General features: G+C 43.3%; 1 protein-coding gene across 1 annotated transcript; it reads right to left on the minus strand.

Annotated features, from left to right (window-relative positions):
• Positions 1-449: 449 nt before the first annotated feature.
• On the minus strand, positions 450-22,290 carry LOC115476188 (CMP-N-acetylneuraminate-beta-galactosamide-alpha-2,3-sialyltransferase 2-like). The gene is made up of 7 exons (XM_030212423.1): positions 22,204-22,290; positions 16,139-16,703; positions 14,695-14,891; positions 12,255-12,434; positions 7,888-7,933; positions 5,508-5,627; positions 450-652 (listed from the first exon to the last, which is right to left on the minus strand). Exons 2-7 carry the CDS (start codon positions 16,463-16,465, stop codon positions 485-487), a joined length of 1,038 nt encoding a protein of 345 aa, XP_030068283.1. The 5' UTR covers positions 16,466-16,703; positions 22,204-22,290; the 3' UTR covers positions 450-484.
• Positions 22,291-25,279: the final 2,989 nt, after the last annotated feature.

Below are 25,279 nucleotides of genomic sequence, written 5' to 3' on the forward strand. Positions count from 1 at the left end.
TGTGGTAGTAACAGTTAGTGTATCTGGGTTAAAAAAAAAGGTTTGGACACGTTCCTGGAGGAAAAGTCCACAGTCTGCTATTGAGATAGACAAGGATAAGCACAACTTGCCCAGGGATTGGTAGCATGGAATGGTGCTACTATTTGGGTACTTGTGACCTAGATTGGCCAGTTTTCTCTTTCCTTGCCCGTAATGTCTTGTCTGTTTGTGTTACCTAGATTGTAAGCTCTTTGAGCAGGTACTGTCTCTCTATGCCAAATGTACAGCGCTGCGTGCGTCTGGTAGCGCTATATAAATGCTATTAGTAGTAGTAGTAGTTTAGGAAACAGGATCCTGGGCTAGATGGACCATTGGTCTGACCCAGTATGGCTATTCTTATGCTCTTATGTGCTGACATCTACGTGACACTGTATTTTATTTTCAAAATATAAAAAGCATATAGCATACCCTCCTTGGCAGTGTTTCTGTGTGCATGAAAAGGCACTCAGGTATAAAATGTAACTTTGCCCTCTTGATCAAGTCTCTTTAAAAGAGACAATTCAAAGTCAGCATTGTGTACACCAGTCCTGCGGAAAGCAGAGGCAAAGCGATTCTTTTCCCAGTAATGATGCCACCTCCCAGAGCTGTCTGCACCATAGCCAAACACAGATACCTGGAAAGAGGGAGAAGAGTGTGAACATCCGAAACCTTCTCACTCATAGGGCAGCTGGAACACTTGAAACGGCTGTAAGACCCAACCATCCTGCCTACATGCAGACAAAAGCATGAACTTTTATACTGTCCCCTGGACACAGGGAAAGATGATTGAATTAGCACTGACTTGACAATAATAGTATATTATATTACACTGATATACTGTCTTCCTTGATGAAAAGTTCAACCCTATCATTATGTGTCAACATTTTTTATTGATGATTCCACCTGGTAACACATCCATTAGAGTACATACATAACAAATTATAAAGCTATCGTTCTTATGTACATTAATCTTAAGTTGCTATAATCAGTTTTTGTTTTTATAACAGTACACTGTCTTATCCCCCTCCTCCCTTACTACCTTCACTTTTGCCATGTATACTGAAAGAAACAATAGTCAGCATGTTACATTAAACTGAAACCTTAATTCCAATAGTAACACCTTACATTATTCCGTGATTGAACCCCTTATTACTATTATTCCCCCTCCCCTCCCACTCATCCCCTCAAGTTCAACCCTATCATTAAAGACTTGACAATAGCGTTCCTGCTCACAAGCTTCTGACCTGTGCTAGTTTAGCCATCCTTCTACACTTCAGATCCATTTTTTATACCTTTCCCTTTAGCTCTCAAGATCTCTCATACCCTGCCTCTTTTTTTATACCTTTTTGTTTTTGTTTGTTTGCTCACATCACAGTCCTGGCCAAAGATTACACAGCATTAGAAAGAGACACTAAAGGTTTTGAAAATGTCCTATTATAGATACCCAGTTTACAATTCCAGTTCCCACTCACAATCAAACTACCAGAACAACTGCAAAAATGTTAGTAAATAAATGGATTAGTCCCAAGAGAGATCACAGAGCTGCAATAATTTTAAAAACTTTGCAATTTGTATGGAATTCAGAAAAGTAGGACTTCATCATATCACATACAAGGGAACATTAGGAGTGAATGATTCAACCAGATAAAGCACAAAAGATGTTGAAGACCCTTCTGGATACTCAGACCACCAAGTATGTAACAGTACATCCATAATGCAACAGGGTACACTCTAGTATATTTACAGTTAAGGCAAGAGACTTTTTTTTGCCTTACCATCAACTATATCGGGAAGGAGAAGAAGAATTGGACATTTCATTAAGTGATTAGTTTGTTTCCCATTATAAGAATTTGCAAGTAGCTAGAACGTCATAGAAGCTGTGTCAAGATAGATAAAGAATGGATGATGCTCATGCTAAGGAAACACTCGTTGAACCTAGATGCTCACTCGGAAAGAGAGGTTCCAGGAAAGACACAAGCTACAAGACATTTGGGATCACTATCCTTATCAGATTGTTCAAGTCTTAGCGTCTTAAAATAAAAAAATAAGATCAGGCTGTGAGAAGTAGCAAAAGTTTTTTTTCTGAATTAATATTGGAAGAAAAGGTACAGAGAAAAGATGAGAGAAAAAAATGTGAATACTAGAAACAGAAAAATGTAGGCAGATAAAGACCATTTGGCCTATCCAGTCTGATATTCAAGTAGACAGTATGGGCTGTTAATTCTACTTCCGTAATCTAATACAACATAAGCTGAAAAAACAGCCAATCCAAATCCCAAAGGGTTGTATAGAGTGATCATAGAACAAATAACACAAAGCACGGGATTTACCCTCAGAAACCTAGGCTTCCACCAAGGTCTGACCTATGGTTCACAGGGGTATTGATTTTGCTGCCTAGACTTCTTTAGCTGGAAGTTCCTAGAGAAGTCTAGGCATCAAAATCAATACCCCTGTAATTATGTTTAAATTGGGTGGTTCCTGATGAAGCCCGGAAGTGGGTGAAATGATTTGGGCCCCGTTGAATGAAAATCAGCAGTTGAAATGTGGGGTTATCAAGCCAGCTAAATAAAAGCTAAGTTTGTTTATGCTAAAGCTGTAGCTTGTGAATATGAGTTTACTCAGTAGAATTTTGAAACTTGTTTGAATATGAATAGTTTCAGCAGAAAGCAAGTGGGATTTTTTACCCTATGAAAGAGACTAGACCATGGACACAAAAATCTTATATAGATAACAGTGAACCATAGGTCACACCTTGGTGGAAGCCAGGGCCGTGCCTAGGGTCTCTGGCGCCCCCCTGCAGACTATCAGTTGGCGCCCCCCCCCCCCCCCCCGTGAAAATGATCACCCCCCCCCCATGAAAATGATCGCTCACCACTTGCCACACTGAAAGGAATTGTCAGCAATATTCTTAGAAACAAATTGCTATACATTGCAAAATAAGATAGCAGATGTAAATTCTCAAAGTGGACATATTCCAAACACTAAAATGAAAATAAAATAATTTTTTTCTACCTTTGTTGTCTGGTGACTTTCTTTTTTCAATCATGCTGGCCCAATATCTGAGTCTGCTGCTATCTGTCCTCTTAACTCCATTTCCAGGGCTTCCTTTCCATTTATTTCTTTACTTTCCTCCTTTCTTCTTCATTTCTTGCTCTATATCCATTTCCAGCAATTTCTTCTCTCTCCCTGGGTCCTGCCCTCCCATCCATGTCCATTCTTGTCCCTCTCTGCCCTTCCCTCCTCCATCCATAGCCAGCAATCCTCCTCTCTCCCCTCCCCTCCATTTCCAGCAATTTGTCCTCTCCCTGGGCCCCCATGTCCATCCTTGTCCCTCTCTGCCCTTCCCTCCTCCATCCATAGCCAGCAATCCTCTCTCCCCTCCCCTTCCAGCAATTTGTCCTCTCCCTGGGCCCTGCCCTCCCATCCATGCCTCTCTGCCCTCCCATCCATTCAGGGTCTGCCCTCCCTCTCACTCCCCATTCCATCCAGGATCTATCCCCCCTCTCTCACTGCCCCCTCTTTTCGGCTCCCAGTTCCCACCTGCGGCTGCCCCTAGTTCCAGATCCATTGATTCTCCCATCCACCCCTGCCCCAGGCATGACCCCATTCTCCCTCCTGCTCACTTTTCAGACCCCAGTTCCAGCTCCATGCCCCTTCTCCCATCTGTCTCCCACCCAGTCCCTTCTGCCCATCCGAGTCCCCCTCACCCCATCTGGCTCCCACCCAGTCCCTTCTGCTATCCAAGTGCCCCCCACCCTCACCCCATCTGTCTCCCACCCAGTCCCTTCTGCCCATCCGAGTCCCCCTCACCCCATCTGTCTCCCACCCAGTCCCTTCTGCTATCCGAGTCCCCCCCACCTTCACCCCATCTGTCCCCCACCCTCACCCTGCCTCATCTTCTCCCTGCCACCCGTCTTTAAAAAGAAATTGCCGACGTGATAGCGAGCGCAGCACCTCGTGTGCAAGTAAAAGAAGCGAATCCGATCATCTCATTGGGCCTTCCTTCACTGTCCCGCCCTAGAGGAAATAGGAAGTTGCGTCAGAGGAGGGCGGGACAGTGAGGGAAGGCCCAATGAGATGATCGGATCCGCTTCTTTTACTTGCACATGAGGTGCTGCGCTCGCTCGGCAAATAAATTTAAAGGGCTGGTGCGGGAGGGGTGCCAGGATGAAGAGCAGCGGGAGTGGCGGCACCCCCCTCTCTGGTGCCAAAAGATTTAAAGTCCTCGGCGGGGCGAGGGTAAGCACCGCGGCGGTGCCCTCCAGAGGTGGGCGCCCCCCTGCGGCGCTTACCTCGCTTACCGCATCGGCATGGCCCTGGTGGAAGCCTAGGTTTCTGAGGGTAAATCCCGTGCTTTGTGTTATTTGTTCTATGATCACTCTATACAACCCTTTGGGATTTGGATTGGCTGTTTTTTTTCAGCTTATGGCCTATCCAGTCTGCTCAGCCATGCCAGCTACTCTCCCTATCACTTCATTAGAGATGTTATGTACTTGTCTCAAGCTTTCTTTAATTCAGAAACTGTTTTCATCTCGGCCACTTCTACTGGAGGTCGTTCCATGAAGAAGTATTTCATCAGGTTACTTCTGAGTCTATCCCCTTTCACTATCATCCTATGCCCCCTTGTTCCATAGCATCCTTTCAATCGAAAGAAACTCATCTCCTGTGCGTTTATGCCGCACAGGTATTTACATGTCTGTATCATATCTCCCCTCTTCTGCCTTTCTTCCAAAGTATACTTATTGAGATCTTTAAATCTGCCCCCATATGCTTTATGATAAAGACTACTGACCATTTTAGTAGCTGCCCTCTGGACTGTTTATATCTTTTTGAAGGTGCATCTCCAGAACTGTACACAATATTCTAAATAAGGTTTCAACAGAGTCTCTTATACAGGGGCATCATCACCTCCTTTTTCCTACTGGCCACTCCTCTCCCGATGCATCCAAGCATCATTCTAGCTTTCTCTGTTGCATTTTCTGCCTGTTCTTCACTCCTAAACTGTAATGTTCCCTCGGGTTTTTGCAGTTCAATTGCATGATCCTGCATTTTTTAGCATTAAATTTTAGCTGCCAAATTCCTGACCATTCCTCTAGCTTCGCTAAGTCCTTCCTCATGTTGTACCCTATTGAAGGGGTGTACTGGAGGTAGGGCCTAAATTTAAACAGAATAGATTTTCAGCACTATCCAGTTAGGTCTCATAAATACCTGTGCTAAGATACCCAAAAGATTAAGAAAGACCACATATTCAGCTAAAAAATGATGTAGAGTTAGCCAGATGGTTAATCCAGTTAACTAAGTAGATTTCTCACTGGTGAATATCGGTCTCTAAGTGTTATGGGATAGACCCAGATGCAATGAAGATGTTTTCATAGTCACGTAAAGTATCCTGGTTTAAAATTGTCCTCCTTTGCCTGGCTAAAAGTATGCATTCTTTTAGTAATGTATAAAAAATGGGATTCCCCCATTATTACTAACATCTCGCTTACCTCATCACAAACATGAATGGCAAAGAAGAGGGCGAGCATGCCGGTTGAAGGGTACTTCCCATGATGACTGGTCCAGTTGTCATGGATGTATTTGAAAAAGGATGGATTAAATACTAACACCTAAGGAGGAAAGATATTTAGCTGTGGACTCAGATTTCAGATGGTTTCACACTGATCATATTTCACTGACAAACATATAAAAACTGCTAGGTGTACCACACCCACATGGTATAGTTTGTAGATAAGAACAGAGCATAGACCCATTCTCTAGTGGTGACCTCACCACTAGAGGCCACGGTAATGAATATATAGGTCCATGATTCAGGTCACAGGCCTGTTCATACCTACTGTGTTGATGAGAACTTATCAAGTCATGGAAATAAATTAATTAAAATGTAGGAAACAAGGGGCCTGAGCCTGAGACTACTCCTTTGGTGACAGAGAGCTGTGGGACAGGTGGGGGAGGGGAATTTGGCTGAGGTAAAGAAGAAAGTGAAGGAACTGAAGTGGTGGTAGTAGTAGTAGGAAGGACAGGAAGAGTGTTTGGTTAGCAGCAAGGCGAGCGCAAGCTTGGGTGGGAACTTGGGCATGTCGGCTGGGAGAGCAGCGTTGGTGAGATATTTTTCTCCATGGACAACAAGGATCCTAAGCCACACTGATGGCGATGACGTCATTACTCATACTGATCAGTCGGATTACTGTTCTTTAGAATGCAGAACCACAGCCGTTGCAACTGCCAGTCTTTTGTTATTTGTTGATTCAGTTGGGTTTACACTTGTGGTTTGGCTTTTGTTTTTCTGTTGTGTTTCTTTTCCATATTTTATCTATGTCATTGACTAAGCCAGGATTAAAGAAATGTCCTGTGTGTAGGCATAAAATGTCAAAATCAGATTCACACAATTTATGTGTCAGGTGTACAGGACTGCTTGAAGTGCACGAAGGTGTCTCCTCGGGCTCGTAAAATTCAAGAGCTTAAGCTCAAAGATGTTTTGCAAGATGAGTGAACAAAATTTAAATTCCTCCTCAGTTGGTCAATTGAGTAAAGGGAAAAATACTAAAGCAAAAACTGAACACCTGGATGGCCATGTCTCTGAGCCTCTCCAGTCTACAAGCTTTGCCTTGGCTGCAGCCAACATCACAAACAGTGGCTGTAAAACCCCATCTGGTAAGCGTCTGTTTGAGATTCGGAGCATCAGCGTGTTGACATGGAGGAGACAGAGTTCCTGCCAGCTTTATGGAGGAGGTGAGGATATTTCATGCCTAAAGGAAGATGCCAGCCCTTACAATGGGGAAATTCTGCACAAGAAAATTGCAAAGGAAGTGGGAGATTGGGCGTGCAAGTGGCAGATGAAGTGGCAGATGAAGTTCAATGTTGACAAGTGCAAAGTGATGCATGTGGGTAAGAGGAACCCGAATTATAGCTACGTCTTGCAAGGTTCCGCGTTAGGAGTTACGGATCAAGAAAGGGATCTGGGTGTCGTCGTCGATGATACGCTGAAACCTTCTGCTCAGTGTGCTGCTGCGGCTAGGAAAGCGAATAGAATGTTGGGTGTTATTAGGAAGGGTATGGAGTCCAGGTGTGCGGATGTTATAATGCCGTTGTATCGCTCCATGGTGCGACCGCACCTGGAGTATTGTGTTCAGTACTGGTCTCCGTATCTCAAAAAAGATATAGTAGAATTGGAAAAGGTACAGCGAAGGGCGACGAAAATGATAGTGGGGATGGGACGACTTTCCTATGAAGAGAGGCTGAGAAGGCTAGGGCTTTTTAGCTTGGAGAAGAGACGGCTGAGGGGAGATATGATAGAAGTGTATAAAATAATGAGTGGAATGGATCGGGTGGATGTGAAGCGACTGTTCACGCTATCCAAAAATACTAGGACTAGAGGGCATGAGTTGAAGCTACAGTGTGGTAAATTTAAAACGAATCGGAGAAAATTTTTCTTCACCCAACGTGTAATTAGACTCTAGAATTCGTTGCCGGAGAACGTGGTACGGGCGGTTAGCTTGACGGAGTTTAAAAAGGGGTTAGATAGATTCCTAAAGGACAAGTCCATAGACCGCTATTAAATGGACTTGGAAAAATTCCGCATTTTTAGGTATAACTTGTCTGGAATGTTTTTACGTTTGGGGAGCGTGCCAGGTGCCCTTGACCTGGATTGGCCACTGTCGGTGACAGGATGCTGGGCTAGATGGACCTTTGGTCTTTCCCAGTATGGCACTACTTATGTACTTATGTAAGTGGGCAGAATTGTCAATGTTTTTTTTGTAGAATTCCCCCTGAAGTAACGCTTGATGAACCTTTTGCTGCTGTGGTTAGACAAGAATTAGTTAGAAAACATTCTGTAAAATTAATATCTCCATTCCTAATTAGACTTACCTTATCTTTATCAGCTTGGATAAATGTTTTAACTTTCATATATGTACTGGAAAATAAAACACAACAAGAGAAAGTTAATATACCTCATTATAATTCTTCTCATAAATCAGCCTGAATATCTACGTTCTTCAGCTTGCTAGAATAGGAATGCAAATCCCTTGTGCTTTGAGAGTTTGTCTGAGGGCACACACCAATTAAGCGAGCTCAGTCTTATGCAGATTCCCCAAGTACAGTGGGACCCTGCTAAAATGTGATATCCATAAAATTTCACCGCGTTAAATGCTGAGTAATGTTATATCGGATTCACTTGAAAATGAAAACAAATGAAGCAAAAATTGATCTGTTGCAAAATATGTATTTGCTACAAACCTAGGATTCACACTGCTGAACTAGTGTATATATACAACATTATTGAAGCATTATTGTAAAGTACTAGTACAGGAATTTATCTAGTGTGGTCTGTTTTCTAAAAACAAACGGTTTGCTTCTTGCAGAATCAAGAATGTTTTGTAGCTGTGAAATGTTGATGCTGTCCACATCCTGAGTTTCCAGCCATCTCAAACTTCCATCAAAATGTTGTATAGCCTCTGAAACTTTTGGTTGAAGAGCAGGAGAAATATCATCGTCAGCGTTGTCTTCCAACGGTGAGACTTTTCGTTGCACATTTGCCACAATTTCTTCATCAGTCACATGCACATAAGTGGGGCAACTCATTATCCTCTTCAGTCTTATGATGATCCCTCTAGCCATAGCCCTATTCAGGCATGGTCTCAACCCTTTCATATACGCTGATGACGTCACCATATTCATTCCCTTCAAATCTAATGTAACTGAAATCTCCGACAAAATATCCTTGGGCATGAACATCTTAACCTCTTGGGCCAACGCCTTTATGATGAAAATGAACAAATAGAATACGCAATGCCTAATCCTCTCATCCCAACACTCTGCACCCCTCCCTACTAATTTTAACATCTCCGGCACCACATTCCCCATATCTGATAATTTAAAAATCCTTGGAGTGACATTAGATAGCCATCTCTCGCTCGAAAATCACGCAATAAACACTACAAAGAAAATGTTTAAAATGATGTGGATACTGAAACGCGTAAAACCATATCTCCCCCTGAAAACATTCCAGAACTTGGTGATATCCACAGTACTTACCCACGCCAACTACTGTAGCAGTATCTTCTTAGGCTGTAAGACCCATATCCTGAAAAAACTTCAGACTGCCCAAACTACAGCAGCAAGACTCATTTTTGGCAAATCACGATTTGAAAGTGCAACACCTCTTCGTGAAAAACTTCACTGGCTCCCTATCAGAGAATGAATCAACTTCAAGGTCCATACATTAATCCACAAGATTATCCACGGTGAATCTCTGGGCTATATGCTCAATCTGATTGACCTTCCCACCAGAAACATGTCTGTTACTTCACGAGCTTACCTCAACCTACATTACCCCAATTGCAAAGGACTCAAGTAGAAAACCTATTATGGATCCAACTTCTCCTTCTTAGGCAGCCAACTCTGGAATGCCCTCCCCAGAATTATCTGATCAATCAGTGACTATCTACCCTTCCAGAAATCACTAAAAACCCATCTGTTTAAGCACAGGCAGCTCCTTGTGACTCTGGGCAAATCACTTAACCCTCCATTGCCCCAGGTACAAATAAATACCTGCATATATTATGTAAACTGTTTAGAATGTAGTTGCAAAAACCTCAGAAAGGCAGTATAAGAAGTCCCATTTCCCTTTCCCTTATGACATCACAATATCAGAAGTGAGCCAAGTATCGGGCATTCAAGCCATTGTGACATCACTGATGAGGTTGGCTCTTATTGATGGAATGAGTGGAGTAGCAGCCTAGTGGTTAGTGCAATGGACTTTGATCCTGGGGAACTGTATTGGGCAATCAAGCCATTGTGACATCACTGATGAGGTTGGCTCTTATTGGTGGAATGAGTGGAGTAGCAGCCTAGTGGTTAGTGCAATGGACTTTAAGCCATTGTGACATCACTGATGAGGTTGGCTCTTATTGGTGGAATGAGTGGAGGAGTAGCCTAGTGGTTAGTGCAGTGGACTTTGATCCTGGGGAACTGAGTTCAATTCCCACTGCAGCTCCTTGTGACTCTGGGCAAGTCATTTAACCCTCCATTGCCCCAGGTACAAATAAATACCTAAGCCACATTGAGCCTGCCATGAGTGGGAAAGTGTGGGGTACAAAAAAAAAAGCCTACCCAAATGACCAAGACTAATCCTATGAACCCATCTACCATCACATTTCCAGGAGATAACGACAATGACCTAGTCCACTTCTCCTAATTTCCCTATGCTTATCCTTTGTCCCATCCCCCTTCTGCCTCCTCTACCCCTCCTCCAATTGCTTACCTACCCTTGCTCATACCTCTTCTACTCCCTTCACTCTTGCCCATCTCTTTTATTATTCTGATACACTTAACTTATTTTTTCTTCATCAATACTCTGTAAGCCGCATTGAACCTGCTCTGAGTGGGAAAGTGTGGGGTACAAATGTAATAATAAATAAATAAATTATCAGTTGAAACCCAGACCAGGATATCATTTATGCACATGTTGAATTTTTTTTAATCCCTCTTCAGCTAACTGCACATCCTCTGGAGAAAAATCAAAACAAATTTCTTCTTGGTTATCATCATCCTCATCAATTGTCGATGAGGGGAATACGGATCCCAACCCCTTTTAACCAGCATTGCTCAATACAAGTTGCTGAGGTAGCATCCCAGACCTTTCTACCGAAGTGGCAAACATAAACATAGTAACATAGTAGATGACGGCAGAAAAAGACCTGCATGGTCCATTCAGTCTGCCCAACAAGATAAACTCATATGTGCTACTTTTTATGTATACCGTACCTTGATTTGTATCTGCCATTGTCAGGGCACAGACCGTATAAGTCTGCCTAGCACTAGCCCTGCCTCCCAACCACCAGCCCCGCCTCCCCACGCCAGCTCTACCACTACTACTCAACATTTCCAAAGCGCTACCAGACTCACGCAGCACTATACTGCCACCCCATCTCGGCTAAGCTTCTGAGGATCCCTTCCTTCTGAACAGGATTCCCTTATGTTTATCCCACGCATATATAAATATAAAGTATGCACCAGGAAGTCCACACAGCAAATCAAAATTAAATCTCCACATATTTTCACACCCCAGGCCACCTCCTTCAGGTTCAGTTTTTCTGGTTAGCTATATGCATGAAATAGATATGAACCTACAAAGTATGGAAATCCATTTAATGTGTGTGAACTATGAATATCTTCAAAACCAGATCAATCAAGTGTGTCTCCATGACAGGGGTGGAAAACATGGATTGAGATACTGCTATGGAAATTATATTCTCATTATACCAAATCTCTTAGAGGAAAGAAGAGACCTTATATATAAATCCAAAATACTCTTCTTATGTTTAATCACAATATGTTGCTTTGAAATAGCTATTCTATAAATGGTAATCAATTGTCAGCTTTAAGAAGGGTATTTTGGATTTACTTATCATTCCCTTGCCACTGAATGCTTCCTGTTGCCCTTGAGACTACTGTTTAAACAGTGGCCAATCCAGGTCACAAATACCTGGCAAGTTCCCAAAAAAGTACAATACATTTTAAGCTGCTTACCCCAGAAATAAGCAGTGGATTTTCCCTAAGCCCATTTTAATAGTGGTCTATGGACTTTTCCTTTAGGAAGCCATCCAAACCTTTTTTTAAACCCCACTAAGCTAACCACCTTTAGCATATTCTCTGGCAACGAATTCCAGAGTTTAATTACACGTTGAATGAAGAGATGCTTAATGGAGAGATGGAAAGGCTGCAAGGGCAGGACAGATGGAAATGGATTCCTTCTATGCCACTGCAAACCTAAGAAAAGCCACCGCAGGCCCTTAGAAATCCACTCCTCTTAGTCTTTCACCAAGATGATTTACTACAATAGCAAGATAAATCTCTCTCAATTAATATTTGTAGGTTAGCATGCTATCATAAATACAGAGGGGTAGATATTGAAAGCAATTGAACTAGCAGGAGAAGCTTCTCCCAGTAAAACTGGCTATGTTGGGGCGGAATTGGCAGTTATCCAGTTAACTGCTGATAAATAAACCAGACAAATCAGACTGCATAAAATCCAGTCCTATCTGTCTGACTGACCTTATCCTCTTAAGGGCTGAATACTGGCTCTTAACTGGAAAAGTGCTGGCTGTCCGCACATACCTGGACATGAGCTGGCAGTGAATATCCTGGCATGAAGCTGGCGGTGGTATATTTACCCAATAATTCCTTTCACCTCATGAGCAAAAGAAGGATGTAATGCAGTGTGAGATACTAACAATCTGAGATCTCCAGTGGACAAGGCACTAGTTATCCATTTCAGGTCCAGGAGTTTGAATGGAATGAGAATGAGGTGGATCCCAGGTTGAAGATTCACAGTGCTCTCTGGATACATGAAGTGATGTGTTGTCCTTGAACCAACATCTTCCTCAAAGCCAGCTGTTTTAGCACCGTTCATTCTGAATAAACAAAGTAAAACTGTGTTAAATGTTTGTTGAACAAGAAAAAATGGAATTAATGTGGCTTTTGGTTGTGTAGGAGGCTGGTGTCAGATTTTTCAAAGAATACATTCATGAATGAGTATAAAATCCATATGAGAATTTGAATTCTAACCTTCTAGCGCCACACCAGAGACATTATGGGGTATTTTTACAAAGCGGCAGTAATCCCAGTGGTAGACCCCTTTCTGCTCTTGCCCCATTGGCTTTGGGTTGCAAAATGGTGATGCTGAGCCCTACTGGTAGTCTTGTGGTACTGCCGCTAAGAGTCAGACTTTCACATTAGGGGGATCAGCTGACTAGGGGTTTGTTTGTACCTCCATTTTCAGACCTATAACAGAGCAGGAGCGAAAAGGGATTCACTCCAGTCCCAGCCCTAACCCACTAGACACCAGGCACCTTCCCCAGATAAATCCTGGAGATGAAGGAAGATTTGGGGGAGTAAGTAAACATTTGAAGTTAAACATATTTTATGAGTGTCAGCTTTGAAAATCTATGTATAGCTTAAAATGTTTAGGCTAGATGGTTAGTTTTGCTGTTTGTTTACTCATCTGTACTTCAGTTGTACAGTCAGTGGGTGAATTTTGCTGCTGAATGTATAACTTTTATTCTATCCTCATCCCACCTCAAATCATATCCCTTTTCTAGTTGGGTAGATTTGTCTATTTTCCATATCAAATGGCCATATTTATCTGTAGAACCACAAGATATTAGAAACAATTAAAAAGCATTTATCAGCTCTACATTGCTGCCAACCACATAAATGCCTTTTGGCTGTTCACACTTTTTATTGGCCTTCAGCAGTTTGAGAGGCAATATTACAAATTTTTTTTACTTTATTTTTATTAAGCTTTTTAACAAACATAATTTCACATTTATGAATGATAATACACAATTTGGAAATGAAAATTTATATAAACAAGCAAATACTATTATTTAAGTTTCATATAATTATCGACAACAAGAATAAGAAATCAATCCAGGATGTAAGATTAATCATATAATCTAAAGGAAATAATCATACATTGTAAATTATATTAATCAAGCGTCACATCCCAAGTGATTCACTCCAAGGCTATTAAACAGTGTACATATGGGATTAAACCACTACATTAACCTCTTCCCTACTAATTAGAAATTCCTCTAGCTGTTTGGGGTAAAAAAATTGAAACTGTTTAGACTGAAACATAATTCTACCTACACAAGGAAATTTCAATAGGAAGGTAGCTCCTATTGCCACAGTCATTGTGCGCAAAGCCAAAAAGGCTTTACGCCTCTTCTGAGTCTCTCTTGATAAGTCTGGATATATTCTTATTTTTGACCCCCAAAAAACGGAATCCAGATGATCTATGCCTATTTGCTAGGGGAAGAGGGGTATGTTGGAGGAAATTAAAAAAAACACACTATAGAAAAACCTGCAAAGCAGAATTCTGCAAGCTTTTCTCTATATTTAATTTGTTGATTAGGAGATATTGTGGATATTAAGATTGGAAAATGTATTGTCATGCAGTTGATTAAATAAAATATCAATAAGAGTAGCATGGACCCCCCACCCCCTGACAATAGCAGCTCCCCATTCAGACCTCCCCCCCCCCCCCCCGGCAGTAGCAGACACCCAACTAGAACCCCCTGAAAATAGCAGTCACCCACTCACCCACTACATAGTACTGTGAGTCTACCATTAAAGGTTGTGGCAGCCATTTTGAGGCTGGCAGGAGTGACTGGGGATGACTCCTGCCCTGACTACCCTCTAGAAATAGTAAGGTAGGCCTGGGGGTAGGGGTGGCTGCTTTTGTGAGGAGTTTCAGGTAGAGGCTGCTAAAGTCAGGGGGTGGAAAGGATGTGAAGAGATCATATTGGCTGCGACCCGGACGTTATGTGGATGGCGGCCAATATTCCATACGGGCACCCAGGTAGCTAGGCGGACAAAGTTAGGCCTCATTTTGTTTTGTCCTAGATACCTGCTTAGCAATGTGGACATCAGCACTGAATATTGCCAGTACCTGCATAACTATGAGGTTCTCCTCAACTCTGCCTCATAATTCCCCCTTCTGCCTGGACTTAAGATGGTGGGCTATTGCCACTGAATATTGACAGGCGACCTGTTCAGCCTCTTCTGCCCACTTAAACCACGTTGAATACTGACCCTTATGTTTTTGTATCCTAGGATGTTTATGGGTTTTGAGCTTCATACCACTTACTCCTATTTGGTCTTACTTACCGTAAAACAAAATCATGTGAATCAATTGTCTGCCCATGCTTAGATCCTTTCAGATTTCCTGAATTTCCTACGACAGCACAGCTTTGACACCGGGCAGCACTGCCTCTCTTCAAGGACTGGCCCACAGGTGAGACAACTTTGAACATTTTTGCTAAAATATCCTGAAGATGACTCCCATTATTTGATCCTTGTAGTTTCTGGGGAAAAAAAAAAAAGTTCAGTCATTGCAGGACATTGCAAATTCACAAGAAGCCAAAAGGAAATCTCGCAGCTCAAAACATGAGGTTTATTGATAAAGCACCAGAATGGAACAGACAGGGTCTGAACTTGTTTTGAACTTTGAGACTTCTTTTTGGCTTCTTCTGGATTTCCACTGTCCTACCCTACTCCTCTTCTTTTGGGATCTTTGTCTATGTAGGGTATTTCTTCTGGTTCTGACTGTTGGGTTCCTCTCCATACAAAACCTGAGGTTACATCAAATAATGATATCTGGACATGAGGATGAAAGTTCATTTCTGCATTATTGCTGGTTTATCTTCATAAGCAGAAAGAACACACTGGGAATGACTAGACAGGTGAACCAGGAATTTATCAAGCGATTTCTTTTATTCAGCAGTAATGCGCAAGTTACCTATGTTCAGGATAAGATATTATGTAGAGACAACGGGACTCAACACAGGCTGTGTTTTGGAATCAAAGCCTTCATCGGGAGTCCTACGTTGTCTTATGTATAAACAAGGAGCGATCTGAGTAATCATTAGCCTCTTTCTTGAGTCTCAGCTCCTTTGCTCCTCTTATAACCATTGTCTCTCCACAGTACATTATCTTGAACATATGTGAATTGTGCACCATCGTTGAACAAAGGACCTCTCTTGATGAATTCCTGGTTCATCTAGTCTGCCGAACAAGATAAAGTCATAGCATAAGGTATGATGAGATACTGCATATGTACACTTGATCTTGATTGATCTTGATAGACTAAGGTCAGTTATACACATAACTTAATTCAGCAACTGACTGTTAATTGGAGTTAACGGCCAATTATTGGCTGTTAATTGGACTTAATTGGCACTGAATAGCACGTTGGGCATAACTGCCCTTAGTTGCTAGTCTTTAAGTTGCGAGCTCAAATTCTACAGTGTGCAACTTCAAGAGAAATGTGGATCTTGGAGGGGCGTGTCAGGTACTAATGCGCAAGAGTTATAGAGTACTATCGTTTACATCAGTCGTTGTGCTGGCATAAGTCCTCCCTGCCTAAAGTTAGCTAGTATTCTATGAGGGCAGTTGTGCGTACAACTGCCATTATAGAATTTGCACTTAGCAAGCATCTTCCCGGTGTCTACATTTTAGCAGCCTTTTGAGAATGTATTCCCTAGTGTTTTCCATGTTGTATTTATTTTCATGCACCTGTTTCTTTAAGAAGTGGAAAAAAAACATTACATACCAACCACCAATGCTGCACCTGTGCAGGGATGTTCTGGTTCTCAACAGTCAGCAGTGGCTCAATTGTGGATCTGTAACGTTCATCAAACCAGAGCGACAGATTCTGCTGTGAAATGCATGTCTTACAAGAACAAGGTTTCCTTGGTCCCTCTCCTTCTGCTGCCCATAGGCTGCTGATGCCATCTCGGACCCTACAGTACAGCGTTGAATGCCCAGTGCAGGAATATGGGTGAGTCTTCCACAAGAACAGCACTAGTCCAAAAATAGAAAGAAGTCCAAGTCTTTTCTTGCGTTGTAATATTTTCCCATATGAGAACTTACAGTACATGACTGGTGTCTGTAGCAATCAGGGCCTCTGTGGCTGGACACTGCGTTGACCCATCCCACGCTTTCTGATCTCTACAGCTTCATTGTGCATGGAATATGTGTTGGACTTAGTAATAGATAGGTGTATCCTGCTGACTTTGAAGAAGTGAGTGCGGAGGAAATAAAATGCATTTCCAGCATCTCAGGAACTAGTCACAGGCAATGGCTCTCATCAGTGGCTTCCTCAAGTCGCAGAACTACTGAAATACATTTTAAAAGTGGGAAATAAGTAGGCTAATAGCATTACCAGACAAAGCTGCTGAAAATTCATGCATGGCCTCAGACTGGACAAGTCTTTTTTTTTTTTTTTTTAAATATCTGACCCTTAATATTGAAGGGGCAATAACTGAACTAATCATGTTGGTGAAAATGTGGTAGTTACATTTCATCTGCAAAGAATACATCCCTAGCCCCTGGTGATAAAACACTCACAGAAATTTCACTTTTGACGACAGTAGAGGAGTTAGTTGGCATGAATAGTTTGGTGAAAAAATTGGGGGCTGACCCTCGATACAGCCAGTAGGCGAAATATGACTCACATTGGACCATAAGAACCCCGGGAGCCGATGCTTTAAGTGATTGATTTTCTACACATTTATACGTTTGCACACTTTTGAGAACATATGAATTTAGGAAGAGGTTTAGAGTGATTTAAAGATAATATAAATTTTAAAACAGTGACGATATTGGAGACATCTATTCTGGTGGTAAAAACCCCCCAGTTATTACCATCTGAATTTGCCACTGAAGTCCCAAAAACTTTTTCTACTATATTTTACATGTAAGAGTTTATATGTAAGCTCATTAGTCACACTTAGCTTTGATATGTTAAATTTACGGCATATGGTATGATGCTCTGTATCTTGTTGAGCAGACTGGATGACCCACACAGGTCTTTATCTGCCATCATCCACTCCTGTTATTGATTTCTTTGGACCAGATCAAAGGCATGTGCTGAATGTGGGCTATTTAGATTTTGGGAAAGACTTTGATTCTGTTCCTTATAAGAAGCTTATAACTAAACTGACTGCCCTGGGGGTGGGTCCCAAGGAGCTAAACTGTGTCTGATAGATGACAGAGAGTGATGCTAAAAGGAATTCACTCAGAGGAAAGGTGAGTAGTGGTGAGCCTCAAAAATTAGTCCTGGGTTAGGAGGAACAAATTGCCTTTTTGTGGATGACACAATGATTTGCAACAGAGTGGACACATCAGAGGAAGTAGAAAGAATTAGAAGTGATATACAAAAATGAGAAGTTTGGGCTAGTTTGACAGTTAAACTTTAATGCAAAGAAATGCAGAGTGATGCATTTTGGGTGCAGAAATCCAAAGCAGCTGTATAAGATAGGAGGGAGGGACCAGGAGAAGGACCTCAGGGTGATGGTGTCTGATGATCTCAAGGTGGCAAAACAATGTGACAAGGCTGTTACCAAAGCCAGAAAGATGCATAGAGAGGCATAACCAGCAGAAGGAAGCAAGTGATGATCCCCTGTAAAAGTCATTCATGAGGCCCCACTTGCAGCACTGCATTCAGTCCTCTTTTTAAAATATATTTTATTTATAAACTGATTGTGAGATTAACTGCCTCGCTGCATTTTCAATGTGACAGGTAGTATATCAAGCCTATGTAAATAAATAAAGGTGATATGACACAGATGCTTAAAAACTTGAAAGATATTAATCCGCAAACAAAATTCTTCCTAAGATGGGGAAGCTATAGAAATAAAGGATGCAAAATCAAGTCAACTTAAAGCAGCATCAGGAAATACTTTTTCATGGCGAGAGTGGTTGATGCCTGAAAGTCTTCCTGGTGAAAGAGGTGGGGATAAAAAGGCATGGGATAAACACTGAAGATTACTGTTATTGATGTATCTGTGGAGAAAAATATGTCTATAATTACCAAACAAAACCCCGCCACTCACACCTTTTACACATTCATAAAATCATCAACAGATGCTCCAACAAACTATTTTTGGAAGGAAAAAGCCTCAGAATCTGGTCTGGATGTATTTATAGAACATCCTGACTCAGGGGGTAGCCACCTTATCTGAACTAAAGCCTTCCAAAAATGTGTTCAAATCTGAATGCAAAACACAGGATGTTCTATAAATACAGCCAGGCTGGATTCTGAGGCTTTTTCCTTCAAAAAGAGTTTTATGAAGCACCTGTTGGTGACTTTGTGAAAAGGTGTGAGTGCAAAGTGGGGTTTTGTTTGCTGATTTATAAACACAGAGGTTGGGACATAGAGGGTGAAACCTGCACAGAGCAGCAGTACAATCCTAAACAAAGACATATTTATTTTTGTTACATTTGTACCCCGCGCTTTCCCACTCATGGCAGGCTCAATGTGGCTTACATGGGGCAATGGAGGGTTAAGTGACTTGCAGTATTCCATGTAGAAGTCGGCCCTTGCAGATCACCAATGTGGCCGCCAGGCTTCTGCTTCTGTGAGTCTGACGTCCAGGACGTCAGACTCACAGAAACAGAAGGCTGTGAAACAGAAGCCTGCACAGCCTTCTACATGGAATGTTGCTATTCCACTAGCAACATTCCATGTAGAATCTCCAATAGTATCTATTTTATTTTTGTTACATTTGTACCCTGCGCTTTCCCACTCATGTCAGGCTCAATGTGGCTTACATGGGGCAATGGAGGGTTAAGTGACTTGCAGTATTCCATGTAGAAGTCGGCCCTTGCAGATCACCAATGTGGCCGCCAGGCTTCTGCTTCTGTGAGTCTGACGTCCAGGACGTCAGACTCACAGAAACAGAAGGCTGTGAAACAGAAGCCTGCACAGCCTTCTACATGGAATGTTGCTATTCCACTAGCAACATTCCATGTAGAATCTCCAATAGTATCTATTTTATTTTTGTTACATTTGTACCCTGCGCTTTCCCACTCATGTCAGGCTCAATGTGGCTTACATGGGGCAATGGAGGGTTAAGTGACTTGCAGTATTCCATGTAGAAGTCGGCCCTTGCAGATCACCAATGTGGCCGCCAGGCTTCTGCTTCTGTGAGTCTGACGTCCAGGACGTCAGACTCACAGAAACAGAAGGCTGTGAAACAGAAGCCTGCACAGCCTTCTACATGGAATGTTGCTAGTGGAATAGCAACATTCCATGTAGAATCTCCAATAGTATCTATTTTATTTTTGTTACATTTGTACCCTGCGCTTTCCCACTCATGTCAGGCTCAATGCGGCTTACATGGGGCAATGGAGGGTTAAGTGACTTGCCCAGAGTCACAAGGAGCTGCCTGTGCTTGAAGTGGGAATTGAACTCAGTTCCTCAGTTCCCCAGGACCAAAGTCCACCACCGTTACCACTAGGCCACTCCTCCACTGTTGCTACTATTTGAGATTCTACATGGAATGTTGCTATTCCACTAGCAACATTCCATGTAGAAGTCGGCCCTTGCAGATCACCAATGTGGCCGCGCAGGCTTCTGCTTCTGTGAGTCTGTACGTGCAGGACATCAGACTCACAGAAACAGAAGCCTGTGCAGCCTTCTACATGGAATGTTGCTAGTGGAATAGCAATGGAGGGTTAAGTGACTTGCCCAAAGACACAAGGAGCTGCCTGTGCCTGAAGTGGAAATCGAACTCAGTTCCCCAGGACCAAAGTCCACCACCCTAACCACTAGGCCACTCCTCCATGGAATGGCAGATATAATCCTAAACAGAGGTACAGAAGAGGTGACCTGCATATCCTGTACAGAGCGGCAGGTATGAATCTACACACCTTTCTGGGCAGAATAGACCGCCTCATCTGTTACTCTATCATACATGGAAATACAGTAAGATATCTCAGGGGCTGACTTTATTAAACTTACTATACTGCCCAAGATAACTCACAAATCTTGGCGGTTTAGACTAAATTACAAAACAAACAAGGTGTGTGTGGGGGGGGGGGGGGGGGGGAAGAACTACAGTATTTGATGGAAAATAATTTACTACTCAATAGCAACACACAAAAGAAGAGTAATGAAGAGACGAAGTCAGAGGGGAAAGGTAACTGGGAAGGGAAGGGAGAGGAGAAGGAGGTATTGAAAGAGAACAGAAGAAGAAGGGAACAGGCAGTGAAAAATGGCACAATTTACTCTCAGCCCTTTTAACATTTCAGTTGAATGATTGTTTGAATAGCCAGGATTTTAGAGCGGCTTTACATTTTTAGAAAGATAGTTCTGATCCTATAGTAAGCGGGAGAGAAGTCCAATAAAATGGGGCTGCGAAAAAGAAAGTGCGGTGACGGGTGGATTCTAGCTGGGCTGCTCTGGGTTTGGAAGGACTAGACCATGAGAATTAATAGAACGGAGGAGTCGTACAGGAGAATATGGGGGACAGTAAACGTTGAAAGGTAATCAGAGAGACCAAGCCTTTGAGCATTTATAGTGAGTAGAAATGATACATTTTGCCACTGGAAGACAGGGGGAAACATGATCAAATTTACATGTGTGACAGATAAGTTTAATGGCCGTGTTTCGTATTGATTGAAGCCTTTTTGAAATTTGTGAAGGAACATCCTAAGTAGATTATATTGCAGTAATGGAGACTAGTGGTTAATGCAGACAGAAGGAGACAGCTGGTTTAATCAGCTCAGCTCAAGGTCAACAGGAGCCCTCTCAGGGTAGTTCAGAGAGATTTGACCTTCCAAGGTGACCCAGAATGGCAGTCAATAACAGCTGTCACCAAACTCTCCAGCTATGGCTGGAAATGAGTCCACATAGCAGACTAACGAATAATACAATGAAAAAAGTGCAGTCAGATCTCTGTGCCTGCCAGTATTCTCTGGTTTCACATAACCCTTCTTTCCTCAGTTCCTTTTTAACAGTCACTGCTACTATGAGGCATAAAGGGTTTGGCTTGGGGTAAAGTCTCTCACATTTTTTTTTGTTACATTTGTACCCTGCGCTTTCCCACTCATGGCAGGCTCAATGTGGCTTACATGGGGCAATGGAGGGTTAAGTGACTTGCCCAGAGTCACAAGGAGCTGCCTGTGCCTGAAGTGGGAATCAAACTCAGTTCCTCAGGACCAAAGTCCACCACCCTAACCACTAGGCCACTCCTCCACACACTAAACCAGCAGGATTACCACCTAGGAATGCCAAAAGATTATCCCGCACATTCCTTGATCTGCACTTCCCCAGTTGTAAAGGAATGAAATACAAACTAATGCACGCGTCAAACTTCACCTACTTGAGCACACAGTTATGGAACGCACTGCCGCATAACTTGAAATCGACCTACGAAAGAACGAACTTCCGCATACTACTGAAGACCCATCTCTTTGAAAGATCATACCAAAAAGACCAACCCAAGTGAACCTACACTACACAACTCGCCTACTTAATCTCAGAACTGTTTCTTAAAATCTGCTTGTATACTATTACTTTGTTTGTATCATCATAAAATACTAAATGTTTATGATACTAACACTTTTCCACTACTCATGATGTATTGTAAGCCACTTTGAGCCTGCAAAGAGGTGGGATAAGGTGGGATACAAATGCAACAAATAAATAAAGAAATCAGTACTTTTATGTGTTCACAATATTCTCGTTCTAATCATGACAGCTACATGAAAATCTGTTCCATGAAGACATTATGTGACCCTTCAGTACCAGGGGGCACATGCACACGCTAACCTGAGTCTCTCCATCTCCGCTGGATGGCGAGTGTCGTGATCAGAAAGTGAGTTACTTACAGAGGACCCAGCGAGGAGAATCTCTCTTCCAGGATATTCTGGACGGCAGATACTGGTTTCAGCTACTGCTAGTTTTGGCCTTCACAGAAACAGCTCATTTCCTGTCTATAATGTAAACATGACTAAGCCACTTCCCTCTCTAGACAGCTGCACTTGAAGGAGCTTCCGGGCTGTAAAATATTTATTAGAAGAACTCAGGGGAAATGTTAAGTGGAAGGAAAGTAATCCACAGCATCTACTTTGTAACTGCAACTCTGTTTGAGAATATCATGCAGAAGTCTGTCTTCCTTTTTCTCTCTCAGGATCTGGATCTCCCATGGTTGTCCTTTCTTCCTTCTCCCGATCCTGGGTCCTTTCCCTTCTCCTTCGACTATAGCAGCCAGCTTTTCAAAATGATTGAGGGTGCTAAACTCAGCACAAATTGCCCCTCATTGGACAGAGGGAAGGAGTTTGTTCAGTATTAAGGGTGCTCCAGCACCCATAGAGCTGGCACCTATGCCTTTGCCTAATTTAGGGTCTTCTGTTCCATCCCTTCCTCTAGAGGAATGCAGCACTTCAAATCTGCTTCTTGCTGGTTAATCCCTCTACTGCACTGCTCCTATTTATGCATTTCAAATGGCTTTAAAAGCAGCAAATTCTGCTCTCCTTCTACCAGCCTGAAGGTTGGAAGACCATGGATTGGATGAGGGAGAGAGTCTTCAGGTCTGCCCCATATATTTTTTTGCTTTTGTAAAAAAGGTGGAGTAAAGAGACATGGTCCCCAGTCACTCTTCCAGGGCTGGGATTGTTGGGGGGGGGGGGGGGAGAGAGAGGAGGCAATGGGACAGCTGCCCCAGGTGTGCTGAATACTTGGAATGCCCTCCCGCGGGAGGTGGTGGACATGAAAACGGTAATGGAATTCAAACATGCGTGGGATAAACATAAAAGAATCCTGTTCAGAAGGAATGGATCCTCAGAAGCTTAGCCGAGATTGGGTGGCAGAGCCGGGGGGGGGGGGGGGGAGAGGCGGGGCTAGTGCTGGGCAAGACTTCTACGGTCTGTGCCCTGAAAATGGCAGATACAAATCAAGGTAAGGTATAAACAAAAAGTAGCACATATGAGTTTATCTTGTTGGGCAGACTGAATGGGCCGTGCAGGTCTTTTTCTGCCGTCATCTACTCTGTTACTATCCAGCTTATAATCGAAAATAATCGCCGGCTATTTCCCGACACAAATCGGGATATGGCCGGCGATTTCGCAAAAGTGGCGAAAAGCGTATAATCGAAAGCTACATTTGTGATAGCTTCGCCGCTTTCCCTTCGCCTCACCGGCGAAAGTTCAAAGGGGCGTGTTGGCGGTGAAGCGAAGGCGGGACATGGGCAGGCTTGGGCGTGGCTACCAGATGGCCGGCTTTCGCGGATAATGGAAAAATAAAACCCGGCGATAAGCAGTATTTCGCCAGGTTTACTTGGTCCTTTTATTTTCACGACCAAGCCTCAAAAAGGTGCCCCAACTGACCAGATGACCACTGGAGGAAATGGGGGATGACCTCCCCCTTACTCCCCCAGTGGTCGCCAACCCCCTCCCACACTAAAATTATTAAAATACAAACCTTTTTTGCCAGCCTGTATGCCAGCCTCAAATGTCATACCCAGCACCCTGACAGCAGTATGCAGGTCCCTGGAACAGTTGTTGTTGGTTGCAGTGGACTGCAGAAAGGCAGAGCCAGGCCCATCCCCCCCCTACCTGTTCCACTTGTGGTGGGTAATGTTGAGCTCTCCCAAACCCCCCAAAACCCACTGTACCCACATGTAGGTGCCCCCCTTCAGCCCTTAGGGCTAGGTTAATGGTGCACACTTGTGGGCAGTGGGTTTTGGGGGGGATTTGGGGGACTCAGCACACAAGGGAAGGGTGCTATGCACCTGGAAGCTAATTTGGTTGTTTATAAAAGATGTTTGAAGTGCCCCCTAGGGTGCCCAGTTGGTGTCCTGGCATGTGAGGGGGGCCATTGCACTACAAATGCTGGCTCCTCCCACGGCCAAATGCCTTGCATTTCGGCGGGTTTGAGATCGCCGGCAGTTTTTTCCATTATCGCGGAAAAAACAAAATTGGCGATCTCAAGCCCGGCGAAATCCAAGGCATTTCGCCGGGCCACACCGTATTATCGTATTATTTTTGAAAATACGGTTCCGGCCAGCTGTTGCGCCGCTGCCAAAATAGATCGCCAGCGACCTATTTCGCCGGCGACGTTCGATTATTCCCCTCCACGTCATGCAGCAAGGGGCATTAAGCAACACTCTTTAGGGTTTTCAACCTGCCAGTTTTTGACTGGCCTTCCACTCCTGCAGTCCAACCATTGCTGCATCACACCCAGACATGCGGCGGCTTCAATAATAGAAAGGAAGCACAGGGCCTTCAGTGAGTGCCTGTGCTGAAGACACAACCAACCTACCCTTTCAGAAATAGGAAGTCTGCATGGGAAGGGGTGAGACACAGCTGAGTCTTCGGCATAGGCATGGTTTCCAGCCCTTTTACTCCATTTCTCTATTATTGCTGCCTCCACAGGTCTGGCACTGATACAGCTGCAGTGGTAGCTGTCTGAACATGGTAGGGAAGGTTGATACTGGGGGGGGGGGGGGGGGGGGAAGGTGTAGACCAACTGGAGTGGAGATGCTGGACAAAGGTGAGGCAATGCTGGACATTGAAGAGCCTACAGAGAGAGAGAGAGGGAAAATATGTTTAGTATGGGGGAGGGGACTTGGGAGACAGAGGGGGGATGCTGAACATGGAGGGAGGTATAGCATTTGTAGAGGAGGAGGAACAGGTTTAGGAAGGAAGAGGGAGGGAATGAGGAGGAGGGCGGCCTGGAGGGCAGAGTTGTCACTTATGCAGTTACCGCATGAGGTAACCAGATAAATTGGATTGCATAAAACACAGCCTTATCTTCTCCATTTTCACCTGCCTGGTTAAGGGGGCAAATATTTTGGCTTAACCAGGTAAGTGCCAGCCGTCTGCACATAACTGGACATGGCCCGACATTGATCATCTGGGTATAAAGATGGTGTCAGCTAAAAAATCACTCACTGCTGCCATCTGA

This window comes from Microcaecilia unicolor, chromosome 8 (genome assembly GCF_901765095.1).
Source record: "Microcaecilia unicolor chromosome 8, aMicUni1.1, whole genome shotgun sequence".
In the NCBI taxonomy this organism is placed as follows: Eukaryota; Metazoa; Chordata; class Amphibia; order Gymnophiona; family Siphonopidae; genus Microcaecilia; species Microcaecilia unicolor.

Coding starts and splice junctions, on each gene's coding strand:
- LOC115476188 (XM_030212423.1), bottom strand. CDS start 16,465: ATGTACTGTAAGTTCTCATATGGGAAAATATTACAACGCAAGAAAAGA. Junction 14,892..16,138: donor AGGTGCAGCATTGGTGGTTG/GTATGTAATGTT, acceptor TTTTTTCCCCAG/AAACTACAAGGATCAAATAA. Junction 7,934..12,254: donor TCCACTGGAGATCTCAGATT/GTTAGTATCTCA, acceptor TTTATTTTCCAG/TACATATATGAAAGTTAAAA.